This window comes from Scomber japonicus, chromosome 1, assembly GCF_027409825.1.
Source record: "Scomber japonicus isolate fScoJap1 chromosome 1, fScoJap1.pri, whole genome shotgun sequence".
NCBI classification, from domain to species: Eukaryota; Metazoa; Chordata; class Actinopteri; order Scombriformes; family Scombridae; genus Scomber; species Scomber japonicus.
This window is the reverse complement of record NC_070578.1, coordinates 16975044-16995073: the sequence shown is the minus strand read 5'-3', so window position 1 is coordinate 16995073 and position 20030 is coordinate 16975044. Positions and strand designations below refer to the sequence as shown.

The window sequence follows — 20030 nt, the reverse complement described above, 5'->3', positions numbered from 1 at the left end:
ATCACATGTGTTTGTGAGCGTTCCCATACAATTTATGAGTTGTGGTTTGAAAGACAGACAGCAGTGTGTCTGTTACACTGGAGCATGTCACTCATATATCAAACACTCACACAAACAAGCACAAAAGACAGCAATGTGCACAACAGGAGAGAGGCAGAGAGGAGAGAAGAAAAGAGGAGAGCTTTCATAGTATTTTTAGGGAACATTTATTATCATTTGGTATCATCTATAATATGATTTAAAGCAGCTCATTAGATATGACGCCTCAGCAATACCTCAGACACAGTGACACACTCATATTCTTGTGTTACCCATGAATAATTTACTCATTCATTTTGAGCCTGCCATGTTTACTCATCAATAATTTACCCGTATTACCCGTGTCTTATTTATGTTGTGTCACCTTGTATTTCTCTAGATTTGATTACACAGCTTATCAGCAGTTGGATAGTTGATTCATATACAAGCACACCAAAAGATAAGTAAACATGCTTATCAACAATATATTGTGTAATAACATTTTCCACCAGCTTCATTTCATATCTTAGCCTGACTCTTTTGTCAGATCATTTTTCCACATTTGTGCTTTATTAGATAACTTGACATCAGCATAGCACTGAGAGTGTGAGAGTGTGAGAATGTCAACATCTCTTATTCAAACCCTGGTTTAATATTTGTTAATAATATGCATGTCTGATTCTTTTTTTAAATTCATTCTGTGTTTAACAGATTCTCCTTGTCCTCATACTATCACTAAATCTTCATAAACATTATCTTGGGGATTAAATAAATTACAGTAACAGTGTTAATACGAGTATTGTATGATTCCTTGGCCTCCTGTGATTCTATTCAAACAAATGCAGAAGAATACTTTTCAGTCACTGCTTTAAGTCTTTAGATTCAGTCAAACTAATGTAATGAAAGAGAGTATTACAAAGAAACAGAGTTTGCATATGGATGTTAGGATGGTGGTGAGGGATGCAGAGACAGCAGAGAATTAGCAGGAAAGTTGTATTAAAGCATCGGCAGATTTAGAGAATTACTACTAAACGCTGAATGCGGTGCTCTGATGTGAATGCATCTTACCTGGCAAAGAAAGAGGCCGCAGCAGAGGTGGTGGTCGGCGCCGTCGTGGTTACAGCTGGAGTGTGAGAGGGAGAGTTTGTGTGTGATGGTGAATTTGTGTGTGAGGGTGAGTGTGTGTTGTAGCGGTTCAGGGCAGCTTCGTTCAAACCTTCCCTGGAAGCCTCCGAGATCATCTGAGAGATCTGATGAAACATGAGGAGACAGAGAAAGATACTTTTAACCATAATTCAGAAAAAAACACAAGAGTTGAGAAAATAGAGCAATTTATTGCTGCACTACAGACAATCAGATTCAAACGTATTTTTCATCACATTAAGGGACATGTGCATGTGTGCTTCCTTGTTCCAACAACTACATGTGTGCATGAGTGACTAAGGGAATGACAATATGTGTGTCTGTGTTTTCAACAACATTAAGCTGTTATGAAAATGTACAATCCATCAAAGACTAAAACAGGTGAGTAAAATAAAGAAAAGAAAAAATGAATGAAAGTACAATCAAGTCAGATGTGATGAGAGTATGTATATGTATTTATAGGACAGTTTTACAAGCTCAGACTGGTGTTTTCGTCGGGTACAGAACAATTATCAAAATCAAATGAGAACTAAATGCATACATATTTTTCACCATCAGATGCCAATGTTTCATTATAGTTATTTGCCTTTCTTTAGGGTCATTTTAAAATATTTACTATGTCCATTATGAGTGATATTGATTCGGGTCATGCAGCAGCTTGTGTGTGTGTGTGTGTGTGTGTGTGTGTGTGTGTGTGTGTGTGTGTGTGTGTGTGTGTGTGTGTGTGTGTGTGTGTGTGTTGTCATTGACAAACAGACAGCAGATAAGCTCTCTAGTGATCGGAGAGACCAGCAGCTGTCACATCCTGGTGTAGTTTGTGTTTTATTTTGAAATGTTATTCTCGTCTTGTGTATTTTGTTAGTTTTACTTCCTTTACCACCTGTCTTGTTTCTCTCACCTGTGTCCTGTTAGTTATTACCCCATGTCTATATAGGTTTTGGTTTTCGGTTCAGTCTTGGTCCAAGTCTCTGTGTTTGTGCTGTGTTTTGTGTTGTTTTGGACTGCGTGTTTTTTGCTGCCTATCCGCCTGTTATTTTGCCATTGTCATTCGGCCTGTGTTTTTCTGTTGAGTTTTCTCCTGAGTTGACCATTAAAGTGCCCTTTTTGTCCCGAGACTGTCTGCTTTCTGGGTCCACCCGCTACACAACTGTGACAGAAGCAGACTGCTATCTGGGCCCCAGATATACAGACATAAACAAACACACACCTTCCTTCCTAGATTTGTCTTCTAATGTAATGACTCTTCCTTCTTTTCCATCCTTCCTTCTTTTCAATTCCTCTCTTCGCTTGCTTTTAATACATCAACCTTATCCACTTTCATTCTCTTCATCTCTTTGCTTTGCCCTTCAGCTCTTTACATTTCTCCTTTATTATTGGATCATGCTTCATGGAATATGTGCTTTATTAGATAGTATGCAGTTAAGAGAACTTTGAACTTATGACACTGTAAAGAAATTAAAATATACTGTTTGTTGTTACTCTTTTGTCAAATATATAATATACTAAACAAATACAATAACTTTACCTTTATCTAGCTTTTTTTGGCCCTGCTGATAGCATTACTGTAGGCAGGAAATAGGAAAAGAGAGAAGGACACAACATACAACACTCGGGTGGAGTTGGGTTGTATTATGCATGTGTCATGTCCATCAACAAATACTGAACTGCCAGAGGCATCTACAACAGATATATGTCTCTCTCTCACACACACACACACACATACACACAAAGAGGCATTTACATGACACATTTAACTGCTTGGTGCATGTGTGTGCATGTGTGTATTTGTGTGTTCATGTATGTGCAGGTGACCCATTCGTGAAATAGATATGGATTATTGATTATAGTTCTTTATGTGCTGCCAGCAGCCAGACAGCAGAGCACCTAAATCATAACCACATTCCCCAATAAAGGAACTACAGCTTGTGTGTGTGTGTGTGTGTGTGTGTGTGTGTGTGTGTGTGTGTGTGTGTGTGTGTGTGTAAATCTGCAAGCATGTATGTCTGTTGTGTATATGTCTGTGTGTGTCCTTGTGTGTGCGCCTGTCTAAAAAGTCTCTGCACCTGTGTGTAAATCAACTCCACCATGTGTATATTTACTGCTGAGGGCTTCTGGGGTCCAGGCACACAGCCCACTGCTTTGATAAAGTACCTATTGTAAATGAGATGCCTCTATAGTTTATATAACATACTCCTCTGTGCATTTACATCCATTTCAAATGTTCCAACTTAGCTTTCTCGTACTACATTATTAAAGCAGAGGTGAACATGTGGAATAAAGGTCTAGTGAGCTACATGGAATATTTGTGTGTTGTGCCGGTTACTCATTTAGCCTGATAAATGGGAAGAGGAAAATGACCTGCACAGTGTGAGAATAATGTCCCCACTGAGGGTTATTATGCAGGTTGAAAACTGAAAAGGCTGGTTGAACAATATGTGGTGGGTCAGTGACTGGGGCTGGACTGACATACATTACAAAACACATTTTCACTGCATTTCCCAAAGTCACACAAAAAAGTGCAATAACCATATCTTCATTCACTTTATCACAAGATTACAAAAGCTGTTTTGTTCAGAGACCACTGTGTGCTGATGGGTAATTATGCCTCCTTCCTCTAATTAAAGCAGCTATTGTATGAGAGTTGTCAAATTAGTTCTGCAATTGCACACAGACAATAGATAGATAACATAATTCCTATTCAAATCACATGGTCACTTGGTTGGTGTATTTACATGGATGGCTGATATAGCATTTGGGGTAATGTAGTCCCTGAAATAAAATATGTTTTTGTTTACTTTTATGTGGCAGTAACACTGAAAATTGTAATATTGTTTCTATCTGACATGTCCCATTCAGATTTACACATGGGGGGTAAATGGACTGAGCTGCTTTCTCTACATTTTACTATAAATTAGATTAAATTACAATGAATGAAACTTTCACGATCCCTGTGGGGATATTAAGGCACTGCAGCATGTGAAAACATAATGTATTTTAGTAATGACAAACAGGGACAGTACAACAGCAACGTGTTGAAAATAATGCGAGAAATAAATGAATACAAAGCACCAAGTTTTCATATAACACTTAGAACGCTCTGAGATACTGTAAATGTTGAACTTTGATGAATGTGATACCACATTTCCTCAGAAATTATGAGGTAAAAAAAATAACATTTACACACTTATTCTGTCACTTTCTAACATCTTTTGTCCCTGCTCTTAGAAAAAGGTAAAAGCTGGCTCATTCGTCTTCATTACAACACAAACGCCATTTCCCCAGCATTCACCTCCCTCATCTGTCTCTCTTCCATTTATTTTACTTTTCCATCCATCTCTAACCAAAGGCTTCTCCCAACCAATGTAGAATGTGTGCCTGAAATTTAGGGTTTGTATGAGGAGAGTGAAAAAAGAAATGGTGTGTTTTTGTGTCTATGTATGTGTGTGGTCATTCCTGTTTTTATCAGCAGGACAGTCACACCCGGTAAAACAATCTGCTTACTGCATTAGAGGGAGAGGGAAAGGCTAGAATGAAAGTGGGGGAGATACACGCAGAGAAGAAATAAAGCAGTGTTTATTTATTTCACATTGAATGTAGGGTTACAGAAACAGACAGTATGTGAAACAGAGTGGGAAGAGAAAGAAAACAGTGATACAAAGTAGACAGGACAAAAAATTAATAGAGGTGTTCAGAGGAAGGAGACCAGGAGAGAAAGAAATGGATGAGTGGAAGGGAGGAATAGGGAATAAACGTGATGAGATGAAGCAGGCAAGGGTGGGATTGAATATGATGCCTAATATCAACATATGCAGATGATGATGATGATGATGATGACGATGATGATAATGATAAAGAGACTGTAACAATTATTTTATTGAGGGGCAGTACATTCAATTTGTAACAATGATTTGTGTGGGATGCTGTCTTGGGGGAATAAAGTGCATACTTGCTTGTTCGTGTAAACTGTTGTCTGTTATGTTGTATATTGTGTGTTTTTTGCTGTGATTTTATGTGTGCTGCAACACAAATGGCCAACTTGGGATAAATAATACATTGGAACCATAACAAAAGGCATAAAACAGACAGTTTTAAAAGGCAGTTTCAAGACAGAAAAATGTTGCTTTATGTACGTTTACTTGGCAGTACTGATGACTTCAGGGAATAGCAAAGAAAAAACATTAAAGCTAAGAAATATTTTCATGTTTCATGAAACTGTGAAACATGTTTTCTGACACTCTAATGTACCAAAATTTTATCCAGTTATGCAGCAACACATATTTACACCTAATAGCTCAAAGTCTTCTAGTGTTGGAAACTGAGTGGATGCACTGTTCACTCAAAAGGGGTTAAGTCCCTTGCTTGAAGGGACCTTATTGAGAATAATTATTGGAAAACACAGAGTTTTTGTGAGTTCGGAAGTTGACTTTCTGAAAAACTTCTGTTTTAACTAATAATATCAGGGACACTAACTGGGGCACCTGTGCTAGTTTGTTACCTCTGATGCTCAGTGAGTGGCCTCTTAAACATTAATGCTGCTGAATGATAGTTAGCAAGGGGCATAGAAGGTTTAGCCTTCATTTTTCAAAATTTCAAAATATGACACAAAAATATTGCAAACCTGCATGAGTAAGTGTATATGCATGTGTGTGAGTTTGTTTGTGTATGTGTGTGTGTGTGTGTGTGTGTGTGCAAGGGCTGTGTTGTATCTCGCATCCAGTTTCTCTCTGTGAGATAAACAATACCAAACACACTCAGAAACACGCAGGCGCCACAAACAAACACGCAGCAAATTAGGACAACTAATCTAACCATTGTTGAAATCTGTATATACACACATGTGCACACACACACACACACACACACACACACACACACACACACACACACACACACACACACAGTTTAAACCTGTTTTCAATTAGCTGCTTGAAGGACAGAGGGAGGGCAAGAAGACAATGTTCAATTGTTTTCTCATTCCAGAGAAAGAGGGAGAGGGAGAGAAGGAGAGAAAGAGAGAAAGTGGGAGAGGGAGAGAGAGAGGGATAGAGAGAAAGACAGAGAGAGCCATTCAATACAAAAAATGAAACATTAAAAAAAGGACACATTGAGTTGCAGAGTGACAGAACAGTTTCTATGTTGTTTCTATTGGCAATTTAAGAGATCTATACCATCACTCCTACCTGATTGTTCAGACACAATATGCAGTAAAGCCTGGACCTTTGTTTTATATTCAGCAGTCTTTTTCATTCTATTACTGGACCTAGTTTAGAGTCACCAATTAAGCTGGTCTGCATGTCTTTGGACACAGAAGTAAACCAGATTATATCCCAAAATCTTTCTGAACAGTGGCAATGCTAACCACCGCATCAAGACTCCATTCTCTAATCAATTATATATAAATTATTTTTAAAACCATTTCAAAAGGTTTGTGTCCGCCAGCTCCTCACTGATCCCAGTGAGCCACCTGAAAGATTTACACCCAGTCCATTATAATCAGTCTACCTTGTTCTGCCTGAGTCAGTGTTTTTCATTTGTCCCAAACTACTTGTGAGACTAAAAAGGAAAGTCCTAGTAAATATAAAATGTGGAGGTTGTCACCTCCTAGAATGCTGACCCAGCAAGATTTTAATGTCAGCTATACTGGCAGACACATTGGCCTCTCTCCATCCTCCGTCGTTCTGCTCTCTATCTCTCCTCTGTTTCATATTATGATACCTCATAATTTCAATCATCTACATATCTTGTGAAATGAATTGTGACACCTTATTATATTTTGAAATAAATCCATTGGCTCCACACTGGTTTTGCTGTTGGTAGTGTTTCTGAAGACTGAAGCACACATTTTCCATGGAGCTCACAAATTGCTACTGCTGTGCTTTGGCTTGAACCCCTCTCACTTTCCATGCTGTTGGTTCACATGTGTTTGTTTTCTCATTACATGCTGAAGAGCTTGAACATGTTGGGAGAGATTTCTGCTTTAGCTTGTGATCAATCATCTGCCAATGTAAGACAATCTAAGAGCTTCACTGTCGCTTGAAGATCAACAGCCATCTTTTATGTGTTATGCTACAAAGCAGTAAAAGAGATCCTTACAACATCCAACTCTCTCGCTAAAAAGAAATGATTTAAAAATGTTAACATTTTCTAATCTCTATCGGCGTAGCATCTACTATCAATTTGATCTATTTTTGTCTTTCTTCACCAATCTCTATTACCCTCTTTTCATCTCTCAATATTTTACTCTAATCTTTCTTCATTTCCCTGTCTCTACCTTCCATTCCCATTTTTCGATCGTCTGTCTGGACAACTCCTCCCCTTTGTCTTCCTTTACCTGTCTCTCAGGGGTGAATCTAAACGAGGGTGATTTATTACTGTGCTTTCTCCTTTCCTGCTGAAACACCATTACTGTCAAATTCACAACAGAAACACTAAAACCTTACACCATCCAACACAGATACTAACTCAAATACATACTGTATACACCCAAACACAGATTCTGCCATACACCAAGACATTAATACACACATGAACAAACAAACATTTACGAGACAGTTCATAAGCTGGAACTGTAAAAATGATATAAAAAAAGACAAAAGTGACACAAAAATTTGCCTTCATTATCTAAAAAGAGAAAAGCTCTTTCAGATATAAAAACTCACTTTTTCCCTGTAAATTCCACAAAGACAGGCCAGAATACATAAAGACTCTTAAGCCCCATTTATTTCTGACCATAGGACAAGATAACGAAACAATTCCAGAGACTATACAGAGTAATTTCCACCTACGACTCCATATCTCTGTATCTGATTCAAGTCACGGGCTGAATAACAATATAAAGAGAGATGGGAAACAGCACAAGAGAAGAGAGAATGAATATGAAACAGACAAAGTGCAAAAAATACAAGAGGAATAGTGAAGGAGAAGGAGTGAAATTGGCATAAGCAATGAGTGAAGAGAGAGAAAATGTGTGCATGTGTATGTGTGTGTGTGTGTGTGTGACAGAGAGAGAGAGAGAGAGAGAGAGAGAGAGTGGAAGGGGTACTGGGGGTGTGTGACATAGAGTCCCTCGAGTCCTAATTATCACTGTATGAATTATTACATCTGTAGAACACGTTCACACATACACACACACACATGCACGCACACACCTCTAGATCTCCCCTGGAGTCTCAGCTCTCCTGCCTGCTTCCATACACCTCTAGACCACTCGACACTGGAGGCATTTACTCCCTTCTTCCATCCTCCTTCCTTGTCTACTCCCGCTCCCTTTCTTCCCGTCTCCTCCTAAAACCTTTTTCTTTTATTTCTTTCCATTTAAGTCGTTTGAATCACACCAACTTGATGCTCAATGAGCTGCTGATGAAAGATCAATGTTTTATAAAGTACTTCAGATTATAGCAGTGATGGTCTGCCCTTGCACGTCTGAACATGATGTCTGGTTCTTTCAGTGGAGGCTTCCCAGGCTCATTCACCAAGTCTGATGCAAACTTAATATTCTGTGAGTGTAAGTAGATTTTCTGTACAGTGCTTCTCCCCAAATGTTTGTAGACTGTAGATGACAGCTTTTTTTATTTGAATTGTCTTACAGTTTCTGTTCCTCCCTCTTTTCCGTTTTTTTTTTGTTGCTGTCCAAAAGGATATGTCTCACAAAAAAAATCCTTTGTTCTGAAAAGTGTCCTTTTCTTACTTGCAACACAAAAATAGTAATTTGTGCATGTCTGTCTTTGCCTGGGGCAGAGAAAATATCACTTAGACTGACTTTTGTATAAACTGAAGAGAAGAGAAGACAGGAGAAGAGAAGAGAAGAGAAGAGAAGAGAAGAGAAGAGAAGAGAAGAGAAGAGAAGAGAAGAGAAGAGAAGAGAAGAGAAGAGAAGAGAAGAGAAGAGAAGAGAAGAGAAGAGAAGAGAAGAGACGAGAAGAGAAGAGAAGAGACGAGAAGAGAAGAGAAGAGAAGAGAAGAGAAAAGAAGAGAAGAGAAGTGAAGAGAAGACAGGAGAGGAGAGGAGAGGAGAAGAGAAGAGAAGAAAAGAGAAGAAAAGAGAGGAGAGGAGAGGAGAGACGAGACGAGACGAGACTACATGTTCATGATGAACACATGATCTCTGGAGTCGGGTTATGTCACTGGATAGTAGTTAACAAGGTCACACTACAGTAAGTATGCTGAAAAATTAAAATGTTGCACTTCCTCTCATGTCTGTCAGACTCATATCAACAGATGTATTCATCTTCACGCTGGTAGCCTGTTATGTCTGTTATAATTATGTAACACCAGAATTAATTTAATCAGTTTTCATATTTGATAACGTGTCCTATTCAGTCATGTATGCAGGTACAGTGGTGAGTGAGAATGAGTAGCTTTTGATATTCATGTGTGAATGTATCTACTAAAGTACAAACACACACACACATATCTGCAGGTGGCCTACCTGGTACGGATAGAGTGTAACTCCTCCATTAGTTCGGCTCAGGTGCTGATGTGCCTGTAAAGCTGCTGCACTCAGTACTGCTCCAGTCCCATTATTACTGCTGGTGCTACCATTATTGCCAGGGCTGTTTACTCCAGTTACAAGCTGCTGTTGAGCACTGGCTGCTTTTCCTGAACTGGGGGACCCATTTCTTCTGTCCATTCCACCTCCAAGCCCAAGGGAGCTGGGCTTGGACCCCAGTCTGTGCCCTGGGCCTTGAGGTTGTTGGTTTGTGGGAGCACAGCTGGATGTTTGCCCAGCTGAGGGACTCCCATGGCTGGGGTTGGATGGTCCATGGCTTGGGCTGGGTGTTGGTGTCTGACTGGGGCTTGGGGAAGGTAATTGGGAGGAAGAATGTGAAATGGCAGCCGTAGCTGAGGAGGAAGAAGAAGGGAGAAAAGGAGGAGGCCATTCCCGTGATCCAGATGCTCCTATTGGTCCTGGGGGTCCCTGAGATCCATATCGTCCAATCAGAGAAGAAGGTGAAGAGGTGGGAGACAGGTCCCACTGGTCGAGCGTGAGGACCATGCGCACTGCTTCCTGTTTGAGCTGAGTGAGGTGAGTGGCGCATACATCACAGCGACTGTCACGTTCGTTCCATGCTCGCCGAGAACTGTTGGGCACCTGAAGCTTATCATGGAGGAGGAGAGATACGGAGGGATCCTGGGGGGAGAGAGAGAGAGAAACAGAAGGCATTAGACTGGGGTCTGGAGGAATGAATGAACACACATTCAGGAGAAGATAGGAAATGATAGGCGTGTTCATGTTGTACAAGTCATGACTATGAATATTTATAGAAAACCCAAGAAACATAGCCATGTAGCCCAGGGGAAGATGTGTAGAAAGAGAGAGAGACACACACACACATAGAGCAGAAGCTACAGTATGTAGCACTCACACAAAAATGCACACACACTGACTAGCTCTTTAGGGTGTAAGGGTTAAAATGTGATTAACACTAGCATAAGGACCATCTCCTAATACAGAAATGAAAACAACTGACTGTCTGCTCTCTCTTTTCCTCTCCTCTCTCCCTTCTTGTATTTTCTCAACATGAATTTTGCTACAGTGCAGCCTGACATTGAGTGTGTATGTGTCCAGTGCATGATGTGACTTTGCACCTTTAAATCATCTGTAAAGCATCTTGTTGCCATAATTAAAAACATACAACTCTTCATACAAGAGGTTAATTTATTGACAATCAAATTGAGAAATGACCAAATTTAATTCCCATAAAAATACAATAAAAAAACTAGTAGGTGAAGAAGGAACAGCCAGCAAAGGTGACATGAGCTATTTCTCACTTATTCGTGTCTTCGAAGGAAGTATTAATCTTTTAAATGATAGAAAATGACACATTGATGGTATTCCAGTTATAATTATTATATTGATGGTATCTAAAATAATGTCTCCAGAAACATCCACTGACATTTTGAGCATTCTTACAGTGGCCCATAGTCTCATTTACATTTCAAAAACAATGTTTCAATTTCTTCTGTATTGGTTAAATATGATACAAAAGGCTACAATAGTCAACTTGCAGTAAAAACAAAAAAAAGCAAAACAAAACAGAAGATTCATACAGACAAAGAGAAAAATAACAAAATACTTTTTAAGTGCACACACCAACAGGTCATTATAGTGGAACATGCATGATCATCTGTACAGTATTACATGATTGGTCATGCTGTGTTGCAGCATAAAATATTTCATTTTCTGGTGCTAAGCTAAGGATATCTTGACTTGCACTGTATAACCAATTAAACGGCTGCTGAACAGTCCAACTTCTATTGTTCTTTCATCACAGCCACAGATGTGCGCTCCTAATAGGACGGACTGTAACTTAATAGTCTATAAGAAGCTGTGATGAGTAGTCACATATGTAGTTGAGCAACATTTGATTGTGACGCTTTTCAAGTTCACCTTTGTGGTTAGTAACCCGCTGTCGGGCTCGCTGGTTCCCAGAAACACCCATAAAAGCAATGTCAGCTTTAAAAGGTAATTTAAAGTACTTGACAGAAATGCAGTATTTAATGATTTTTTAGATAACACAAAGAAAAAGAGAATGTGATTTCCCCTCTCATTCTCATGCTAGTGCACTGTGCTTTTATTCTGTCTTTACACCTCATTGGTTTGAATTTGTGTGTATGTGAGCATTTATAGTTTCTTGTGTGCAAAAATCCAGATTCCAGATCCAGTTTGTGTGTGTTGTTATCTGTGCCTGTGCACATAAATGCATGTGCATGTTCAGGTATTTGTAACGTGCGTGTGTGTGTGTGCATTTGTGTGTGTGTACATGTGCGCTGCCCTTTTCCAGACTAATTGGAGCCACTCTCACAGAGCAAAGCCCCTCTAAATCTCCTGCCACGTCTCTCTGGTCTAAATATCAAAGTTAACAAGCAAACAACACACACACACCCAGATAGAAATCTGTAACTAAACCTCGATTGACCCTACTGAAAACATTTTTTTAAATTTTTGCACAAAACAGTAAGCACTTTATCTGGTAGAAATAGTTTTTTCCTTCTAAAAGCCTGTTTCTACACAAATCCTAAAAACTGATAGTGGGATTAAAACAGTCAGCTGAAGTGTATACGCGTAGTGTCAGTGCATTATCAGTGAGTGTATGTCTCCTTAAAGGCTATGTAATTCAACAAAACATTAGTAGGTGGTACCAACTCACTTGATAACTGTAATTACCTTCCAGCTTTAAACCAGATACCTGTCTTGGTCCTCACCCTTTTCTTTACAAGTGATAGTGACTGGACTTCAAATTGAGTGTACACTTAAAAGTAGAAATCATCTCATGCTATTTTAACTTGTATGAGAAACACACATAAATTCTCCACAAGCATGAAACTTGCAACTGTTTTGTTATTCACTGTGATTCTTTTCTCATTCTTGCCTACAGATGGCATGAAATCTTTTGTCTGAACCACTTTCTCTTGAATGACTGCTAGTATGAAGCACTGCTGCATCTCTAACACAGCGCCATTACATTCACATCTTCTCAAAAAACACAAGGAAAACTGTCATCCATGTGCTTCAGCTTTTCATATAACGCAAAGCAATTTCTGAGTTACTGATAGAGATACAACAAATAAAAGTTTAACCAGCAAAGTACAGTATGATGTAGTGCTGCAATAATATCACTAATGACACGTTAAGCCATACTAGATGAAACAGAAATCACACCAGTATTGACACTTGTTCAACCTGCTGGGACCTTTATTTGAATATCTCAGTACATCATCATGCCAGGGAAGAGGCTGTGCATGTACAGTATTAATGAAAGTGATGAACTCTTTGTTTCATGAAGCATAATCAATAAATGAGTTATGGACATACAGCATTAGTATGTGTGTATGCGTCTCCAATCAATAGGCATGTCATCGGCAGAGGTTAGATAGCCAGATGATGGACAGAGAGGACAGAAAAAATAAAGGGACCAGTAGATAAATAACAAGTGACTGACATGTACATAAAAGCACATTTATAGTATCAACAGGCAGCTCTCTAGACCACACACCATAAATACATCCCAGCATTCTGTAATTAACTGATTGTTTATGAGCTGTGCACTAAACCACCATTTAACACAAAGTTGTGCAGCTTTGGAAAAAAAGCATTACATTTGAATTTTCTCCCCACATCTCCTGAACTGCTTGATTGTCTGGATGTGCAAGTGGTTGGCCCTTATGCTAATTATAAAATGGAGGCTTGTTAGCAAGAAACACAGAGTGAAAGTAACATACTGTCTGCCACAAAGAAAATAAGCCTCTATCAATAGCAAGCCTGTTACCTTTTCCTCAATCAATATACTGGCTCTCTCTCTCTGTGTGTGTGTGTGTGTGTGTGTGTGTGTGTGTGTGTGTGTGTGTGTGGAAAGTGTGCCCGCAAATGTGTGTGCACACAAAGAAACACTTCATCTAATATTAAAATGCAACCTCTCAAACTGAGAGCTGCCTGCTAGGCTATGTCAACAAACCACAAGACCACAAGGTACACACAGATACGCACGTGTGTGTGTGTGTATGTGTGTGTGTGCGTACATATATAGATAAAGACTACCTTGTTACTTAGGCAAACTAAGAAGCATAACGAATAAAACATGTTTTTTACACAGAGATACTGTATCCACACATGCAGTCAAACATACGCCTGGCTGGCATGACAACCACACATACACTCCAGGCAACATAAAATAAGCTACTGGTGTCCCTCTCTCTCTGGCCCCACATGCACATGCACACGCACACACACAAAACATGTTTGCAGAGAGACACGCATGAGTGGAGGCAGACTGGAGGAAAAAGAGCCAGGAAGAGGCAGATATTAAATGTTGGCTATTTATAAATGCATTTATTCCGTTTTTCACTGTATGTTCAGTAGTTCTGCTAATAGCCAAAAGGTTATGACAACACATTTTCTGCTAGGTGCAAAAATGTATTTTTCCAAATTGTGACTGCATTTGTGACGTGATTTTTTCACATCAGGACAGAGGATAGCAAAAGCAATAGAAATGATCTTTGTGGCCAGTCAAAGCACATGAACTGGCATGTCCTTGTCTTCAACATGAATTATTCCCTGTGTGACTGATGACTGACAACATAACATGGTCAGTCTAAAAAAGAAGCTCTTTCTCTTAAACTGTGAGAATGATACCAAAAGCCATTTATAGTAGAGTGTAAACAATTGTTCTGCTATCAAGTTTCACTGTACTGGACATATGTAATGTCATGTCAACTACATTTGGCCACTTACTGAAACAGTAGGAGACAAGAGGTGCACAAACCAATGCAGTGAATCAGTGAATTTAGCCATATTAAAGGCAAAATATAACTGTGTGAAACGTACAGGATAATGGTGGACATGGGAAAGGTGGACTGTGTTGCAAAAGTAGTTACTATTAGCTTTCATGGATGTTTTTACTACTGTATCCGTTTCTAGTGTCATGTATTTATTCTTTTCACAATGCTTTGTGCAAAGTTCGGTAAAAGTTCTGTAAAGTGTAGTTTGAATATTTCATGTGTAGTCATAACTTCAAAGCAGTTTCAGTCCCGAAACCTCACTATTAATCCCTGACTCAGCTTCACGCTCAGTCAGTTGTAAAATGCATTTAAGATAGATTTTATTTTTTCAACTACTGTCAATAAATTGTGAAACGATCTCCCAATTAATGCCACGTAGCAGGCTTGCTTTGACTGTTTGCTAAGAATTATAAAGGTCAAATCTTTCTTAAAAATGAGTAGAAAAGGGAACATCTAATCTCTCTTGGCTTCTTTCAACCCCCTTCTATCTCCCTGTCACACACACTCAAACACAGACGCACGGCAGACAGGCAGCTAAAGGAGCAATAAAGTGGACACGGTGTACGGTTCTTGAGATGAGGGCCCTGTTGTTCGAAATTAACTGAGATTTGGGGAGCAGCCAAGTTGCCTCATTGAAAAAAAAAGACGGAAAAGAGAGCTGTGGTTTCGAGGGGCAGAGAGAGGGATTCTCAAAAGGAGAGGAGCTTTGGCTAAAACTGGGCACAGACTATGTTCGAATACATAGATAGACCGCCACACACAATCGTTTAACATCATTAACATGGTATGAATAACCTGCACAAACATACACATACTCTTCCTCCCAGTGAACTCTCTTTGACCCTATTTTAGTTTTTGTCTTCCTACTAATGCTTCCTTTTTGTTATTTTCAGCTCATCTTTCAAAACAGAAGTATCATTGAGTTTGTTTACATTCTCCTGGTCAAACACACACACTCTTTCTTTCTCTCTCTCTCTCTCTCTCTCTCTCCTTCTCTCTCTCTGAATTGGCAGACAAGCTGGAGTTCAACTCAGGGGAAAGCAATTTTTAGTTAATCTTGAGTTAAATGTGGAAATCTAATTGGAAACTATTTCATTTTCCAAGAAAAACTTTCAAGTACTTTACAAATTTAAAATATGATTATTAGTGTTATTGGAGATTTTAATAAGATTGTGGTTAGATAAGAATATCCTACGGTGAACTGCTGTATTTCCTGCTCTCATCCCCTTCTCCCCCTTCCTTCATCCCATTTATCTGTTTCTTCCAGCGATCTCTTCACCTCTGAGTTCATCAGTATTCTGAAAGTGACTCAATCAGTCTCTCTCTCTCTCTCTCTCTCTCTCACTCTCTGTGTGTGTGTGTGTGTGTCTGTGTGTATGCATGTGTGTGTGTGTTATTAATTTCCTTCTACAAGCGCAGACAAACACAGCCTCAGCTGTACTGTGCAAAGATGGAGTGAATGACAGAAAGAGACAAAATAAAGACGGAGACAGGGTCCAAGCTAACTGAACAGTGACCTCAGCGACCCTTAGTGTGTAGACAATCTGTCTGTGTAGCAATGACAGTATGTGTGTGTATGTATGTGTATGTGTGTGTGTGCAGGCTGGACTCAGAGAGATGCCATTACTGAGATTTGATGAGAGAAGACAGCTCTGTCCTGTTTGTCCCTCACTGTTTTTCATGCGAGTGTGTGCCCATGTGTGCACTGGAGGTAAAGGATTAAAGTAAATATGCTGTCACACAAAACAAAACTCATCCCAGTCACACACACACACACACACACACACACACACACATAGATATACATACAAAACGTCCACTTTTGAGTGGGTATAAGACAAGATAGCATTTTGACACTGAACTGTGTGATTGCAACTCCACCACTCAACTCACCAGGATCACCCCCCCCCCACCCCTTAAACCTTTGTCACATCCTCTTTCCACTTCTACTATATATAGAACCAGTTCATCGCAGACACAGACACTTAAAAATTAGGGAAAAGGAGATATCGCATCAGAGAGAAGGAGAGTGGAGAGAAGAGAAGTGACAGAAAAAGCCTAATTCCTCCAAGAAGAGGAGAGGCGAAGAGGGCTAAGCTGGTTGTAGCCAGAATGGCGCTGGTTTATTGGCGAGCGTATGCATATGTGTGTGTGTGTGTGTGTGTGTGTGTGTGTGTGTGTGTATGAGTGTGTGTGTGTGTAATCAGTGCCAGATGAGTGACCAAGGAAGGTAAACCTTTCCTCCTCCCCCCTACTCATTTTCCTCCCTTCATCTCTCTTCTCATTCATCCCTCCTCCACTCTTCTACTGTATGCAGGATCCTGTATAATATACACACACATGCATGTGCATTTCTCAGCAGGTCTAAGATCAGGGAAATCATGCAGAAGAGATACAGACGGTCTCTTGCACCTGCTCTGACAACACGCGCGCGTGCGTGCACACACACACAAACACACACACAAACATACATAGTAGGCAGGAGTGTGAGAAAATGATAAAGGGATGATGAAGAGTGAGAAATTGAAACCAGCAAAAAGAGAAAGCAGGAAAGAGACTGTGAAGATAATACCATAAATTTCAAGTGTGTTGGTGGCCCGTGACACACATATTGGTCTCATGATGGAGAATGATGTGTGTGTGTGTGTGTGTGTGTGTGTATGTGTGTATGTGTGTTGTTTGTGTGTTTGTGTGTGTGTGTGTGTGTGTGTGTGTGTGTGTGTGTGTGTGTGTGTGTGTGTGTGTGTGTGTGTGTGTGTGTGTGTGTGTGTGTGTGAATGATTGCATCTGGCGTTTGTGCAGGAGTAAGGTCAATAAGACAGAGGTTATAAATGACATCACACACACCAAACACATGGATGTGCAGACATATGTGACAAATGTTAAAAACCAACTGAGGTCAAGCACAGGTCTCTTCTCACTATCTCTCTAAAACACACTGTCTCACTCTCAGTCTTCCTCTTTCAGTGTTTGTTTCTTACTCAAAGGGACAAAATAACGCATCTGGAGACAACAAGTTAAAATTCCACCAATATAAAAGCAACACACCCAGCCTTTCATTTGACAGCCTGCTCTACATCGTTTTTGAGTCTTTGAATTTTTAACATCTGGTGCAGATGACACAAATGAAGCAGCACTTCATTTACAAGTAAAGAAGACATTAACACACTATTGCCTAAACAGCTGCCAGTTTATTTCTACGTCAGATTTCTTTCAAAAAAATGATTGAAACTGCTCAGCAGAAATAGTCCATAATTCATTTCAGTACCAGAAAAGTAATGTGCACTACTATTAAATATAGCACTATACTCCAGTATGAAGAGCTGCCCTTAAAAAAAGTTACGTCAATTTTAAGCACATGTGATGTGTTCTCTGTAAATGCAACACACTTGAGAATGCTCTACTGGAGTCTACCATGGTGACATTACACTAATGCTAGCTTCCTTTAATTAACCGCCATGTAGCCATAGGCTTATTGTCAGTAGGGCAAGAGCATCATTGAAATTTCTTGTTTAAATCACTCAGTCTATTTTGCCTTTGGGCATTTGTGTGTGTGTGTGTGTGTGTGTGTGTGTGTGTGTGTGTGTGTGTGTGTGTGTGTGTGTGTGTGTGTGTGTGTGAGGAAAATCTGGAAAAAGTATCATATGTGAGGGAGACAAATAAACTGAACCACAGTTGATGAATATAAAAGAACAGAGAACATGACGTAATGTAACCCCTTTTTTACTTCAGTTGAAAACATTTATGAACAGGAAACAATTAGCAAACAGTCAGCAAAGTCTCCCAATTTAAAAAAAGTAGTGCAGTGCCCATTCCAAATGTGCCAGTTCATAACAGATCGATTGCTTGGCCTCCCCTCCCTCTGTATAGAAATACAGTTGATGTGAGGTGTGAATAAGTATATACACCAACAACATGAAAGAAACTATTAAGCATAGATGATATAAATAAAAGGCTAAGTACTCCAATAATAAATAAATCATTTCAAGTCAAATAAAGACTGCATTTAAAAATAAAATGATGTGCATCCTAAAATAAAGTGGATTGATCATTCCTATTTTCTGTCCCTTCAGTTCAGATATGAGTGAGTATGTTTGCTCCAAATATTTGTGCTTCATCTGTAGTGGTGGTCCACAACCGCCACAGTGTCAGAGCATATGACACAAAATGGTTTTGATCTGCCCATGAAATTATTTGCTCCAATTTACACGTTACAACAGTTGCTGTCTTTTCAAATTGTATTAATATTAAACATATTGCATGTCCAAATTGCACTAATTGCAAATACTTCCCATTGTCCCCAGCAATACACACACCAAGTGCGGAGTCAATTGGATAAACAGATCAAAAAATACACGATGGACAAACATAGACAGAGATTCCTTGCTTTAGTATATAGATTACAATCACATCTGTGTCTAACAATAAAACTGTGGTTGGTATCCTGATCAAAACCTTATCAGTGAACATGGTGAAATGGAAGGAGAGAAGAGGTGAGGAGAGGGTTGGACACAAGGAAGAAGAGGGACTATGTGAAGAAGAATGGCTTGAGGGTAAATTGCTTTGAAGGAGGGAATGAGGAAAGGAAAACATCCTGCTGAGTTTGCTTCATGTCCACAAAGGTGGCATGTTTAGAGAATCAGTCATAGAAACACACCAACACTGTCTGAAAATTAATTGTTTAATAGCGTGTTGGTGAGTCTAAATACTGGGAAACCAATCACTGTTTTCCCAGAATGTTCTCTTTCTCTTCTTTTCTCCTTACTGACAAATAACCTAAGGAACCCTGCAGGTTTCCTCTTCCTGTGTCTCTCCTTTTCTCATTCTCTCTCATTTTTTACCTGCACCATCCCCCTCTCCTCTGTCTCTCTCCCTCTCCCTGCAGTACGTCTCCTTTAATCACCTTTTTAATTGGTCAGTCCTTCACATGATCCAATAATTGGTGTAGGATTTAGATTGGTTAGGACACAGCCATAACATATTATGCACACACAGATACACACATATTCACACACATTCAAGCCTGGTTGAGGTTGCTTTTGCACACATTAAGATGAATAGACACATGCTTATTTCTGCACACATATACACACACACACTCCCTTGTGATGTTGACACACTATATTAATAACAAAGAAAAACACATTAAAATGTTTGTGTTGCCATGGCAATGCATAAATTAATCAGCATATGCAACTAACTAGCTATAGGGAATGAAAATTACCTGCCGCATTCTCTGGCACTGGAGTGTTTGCATTGTACACATTGGTATTTGGCTGTTTGTACAGCATGTGTGTGCCATATATATAATGCTGTGTGTGTTTGTGAGGCTGCACACTATCGGTAATAATACAGGTGTCAGATGTGATAGTATCCAAGTGCTTTTGTACCCAGATACACACACACGAGCAAACACACACACACACACACACACACACACACACACACACACACACACACACACACACACACACACACACACACACACACACATAAACAACACACACAAAATGGATGTCTCTGTGATGATCTGTCTCTTTTTGCTCATCATTTTACTGTTTTTATTCAAACTGGGATGACAAGTAATTATG

The 20030-nt window shown here is 39.5% G+C and overlaps 1 protein-coding gene across 1 annotated transcript in view; it reads right to left on the bottom strand.

Moving 5' to 3' along the window:
• kif26ba (kinesin family member 26Ba) overlaps window positions 1-20030 on the bottom strand; it is an 85537-nt gene that overhangs the window by 46506 nt on the left and 19001 nt on the right. Inside the window, exons 3-4 of the mRNA XM_053340151.1 lie at window positions 9590-10291; window positions 1087-1268 (exon numbers count right to left, since the gene is read on the bottom strand). Of these exons, the coding sequence (XP_053196126.1) occupies window positions 1087-1268; window positions 9590-10291 (884 nt within the window). The remainder of the gene's footprint in view (window positions 1-1086; window positions 1269-9589; window positions 10292-20030) is intronic.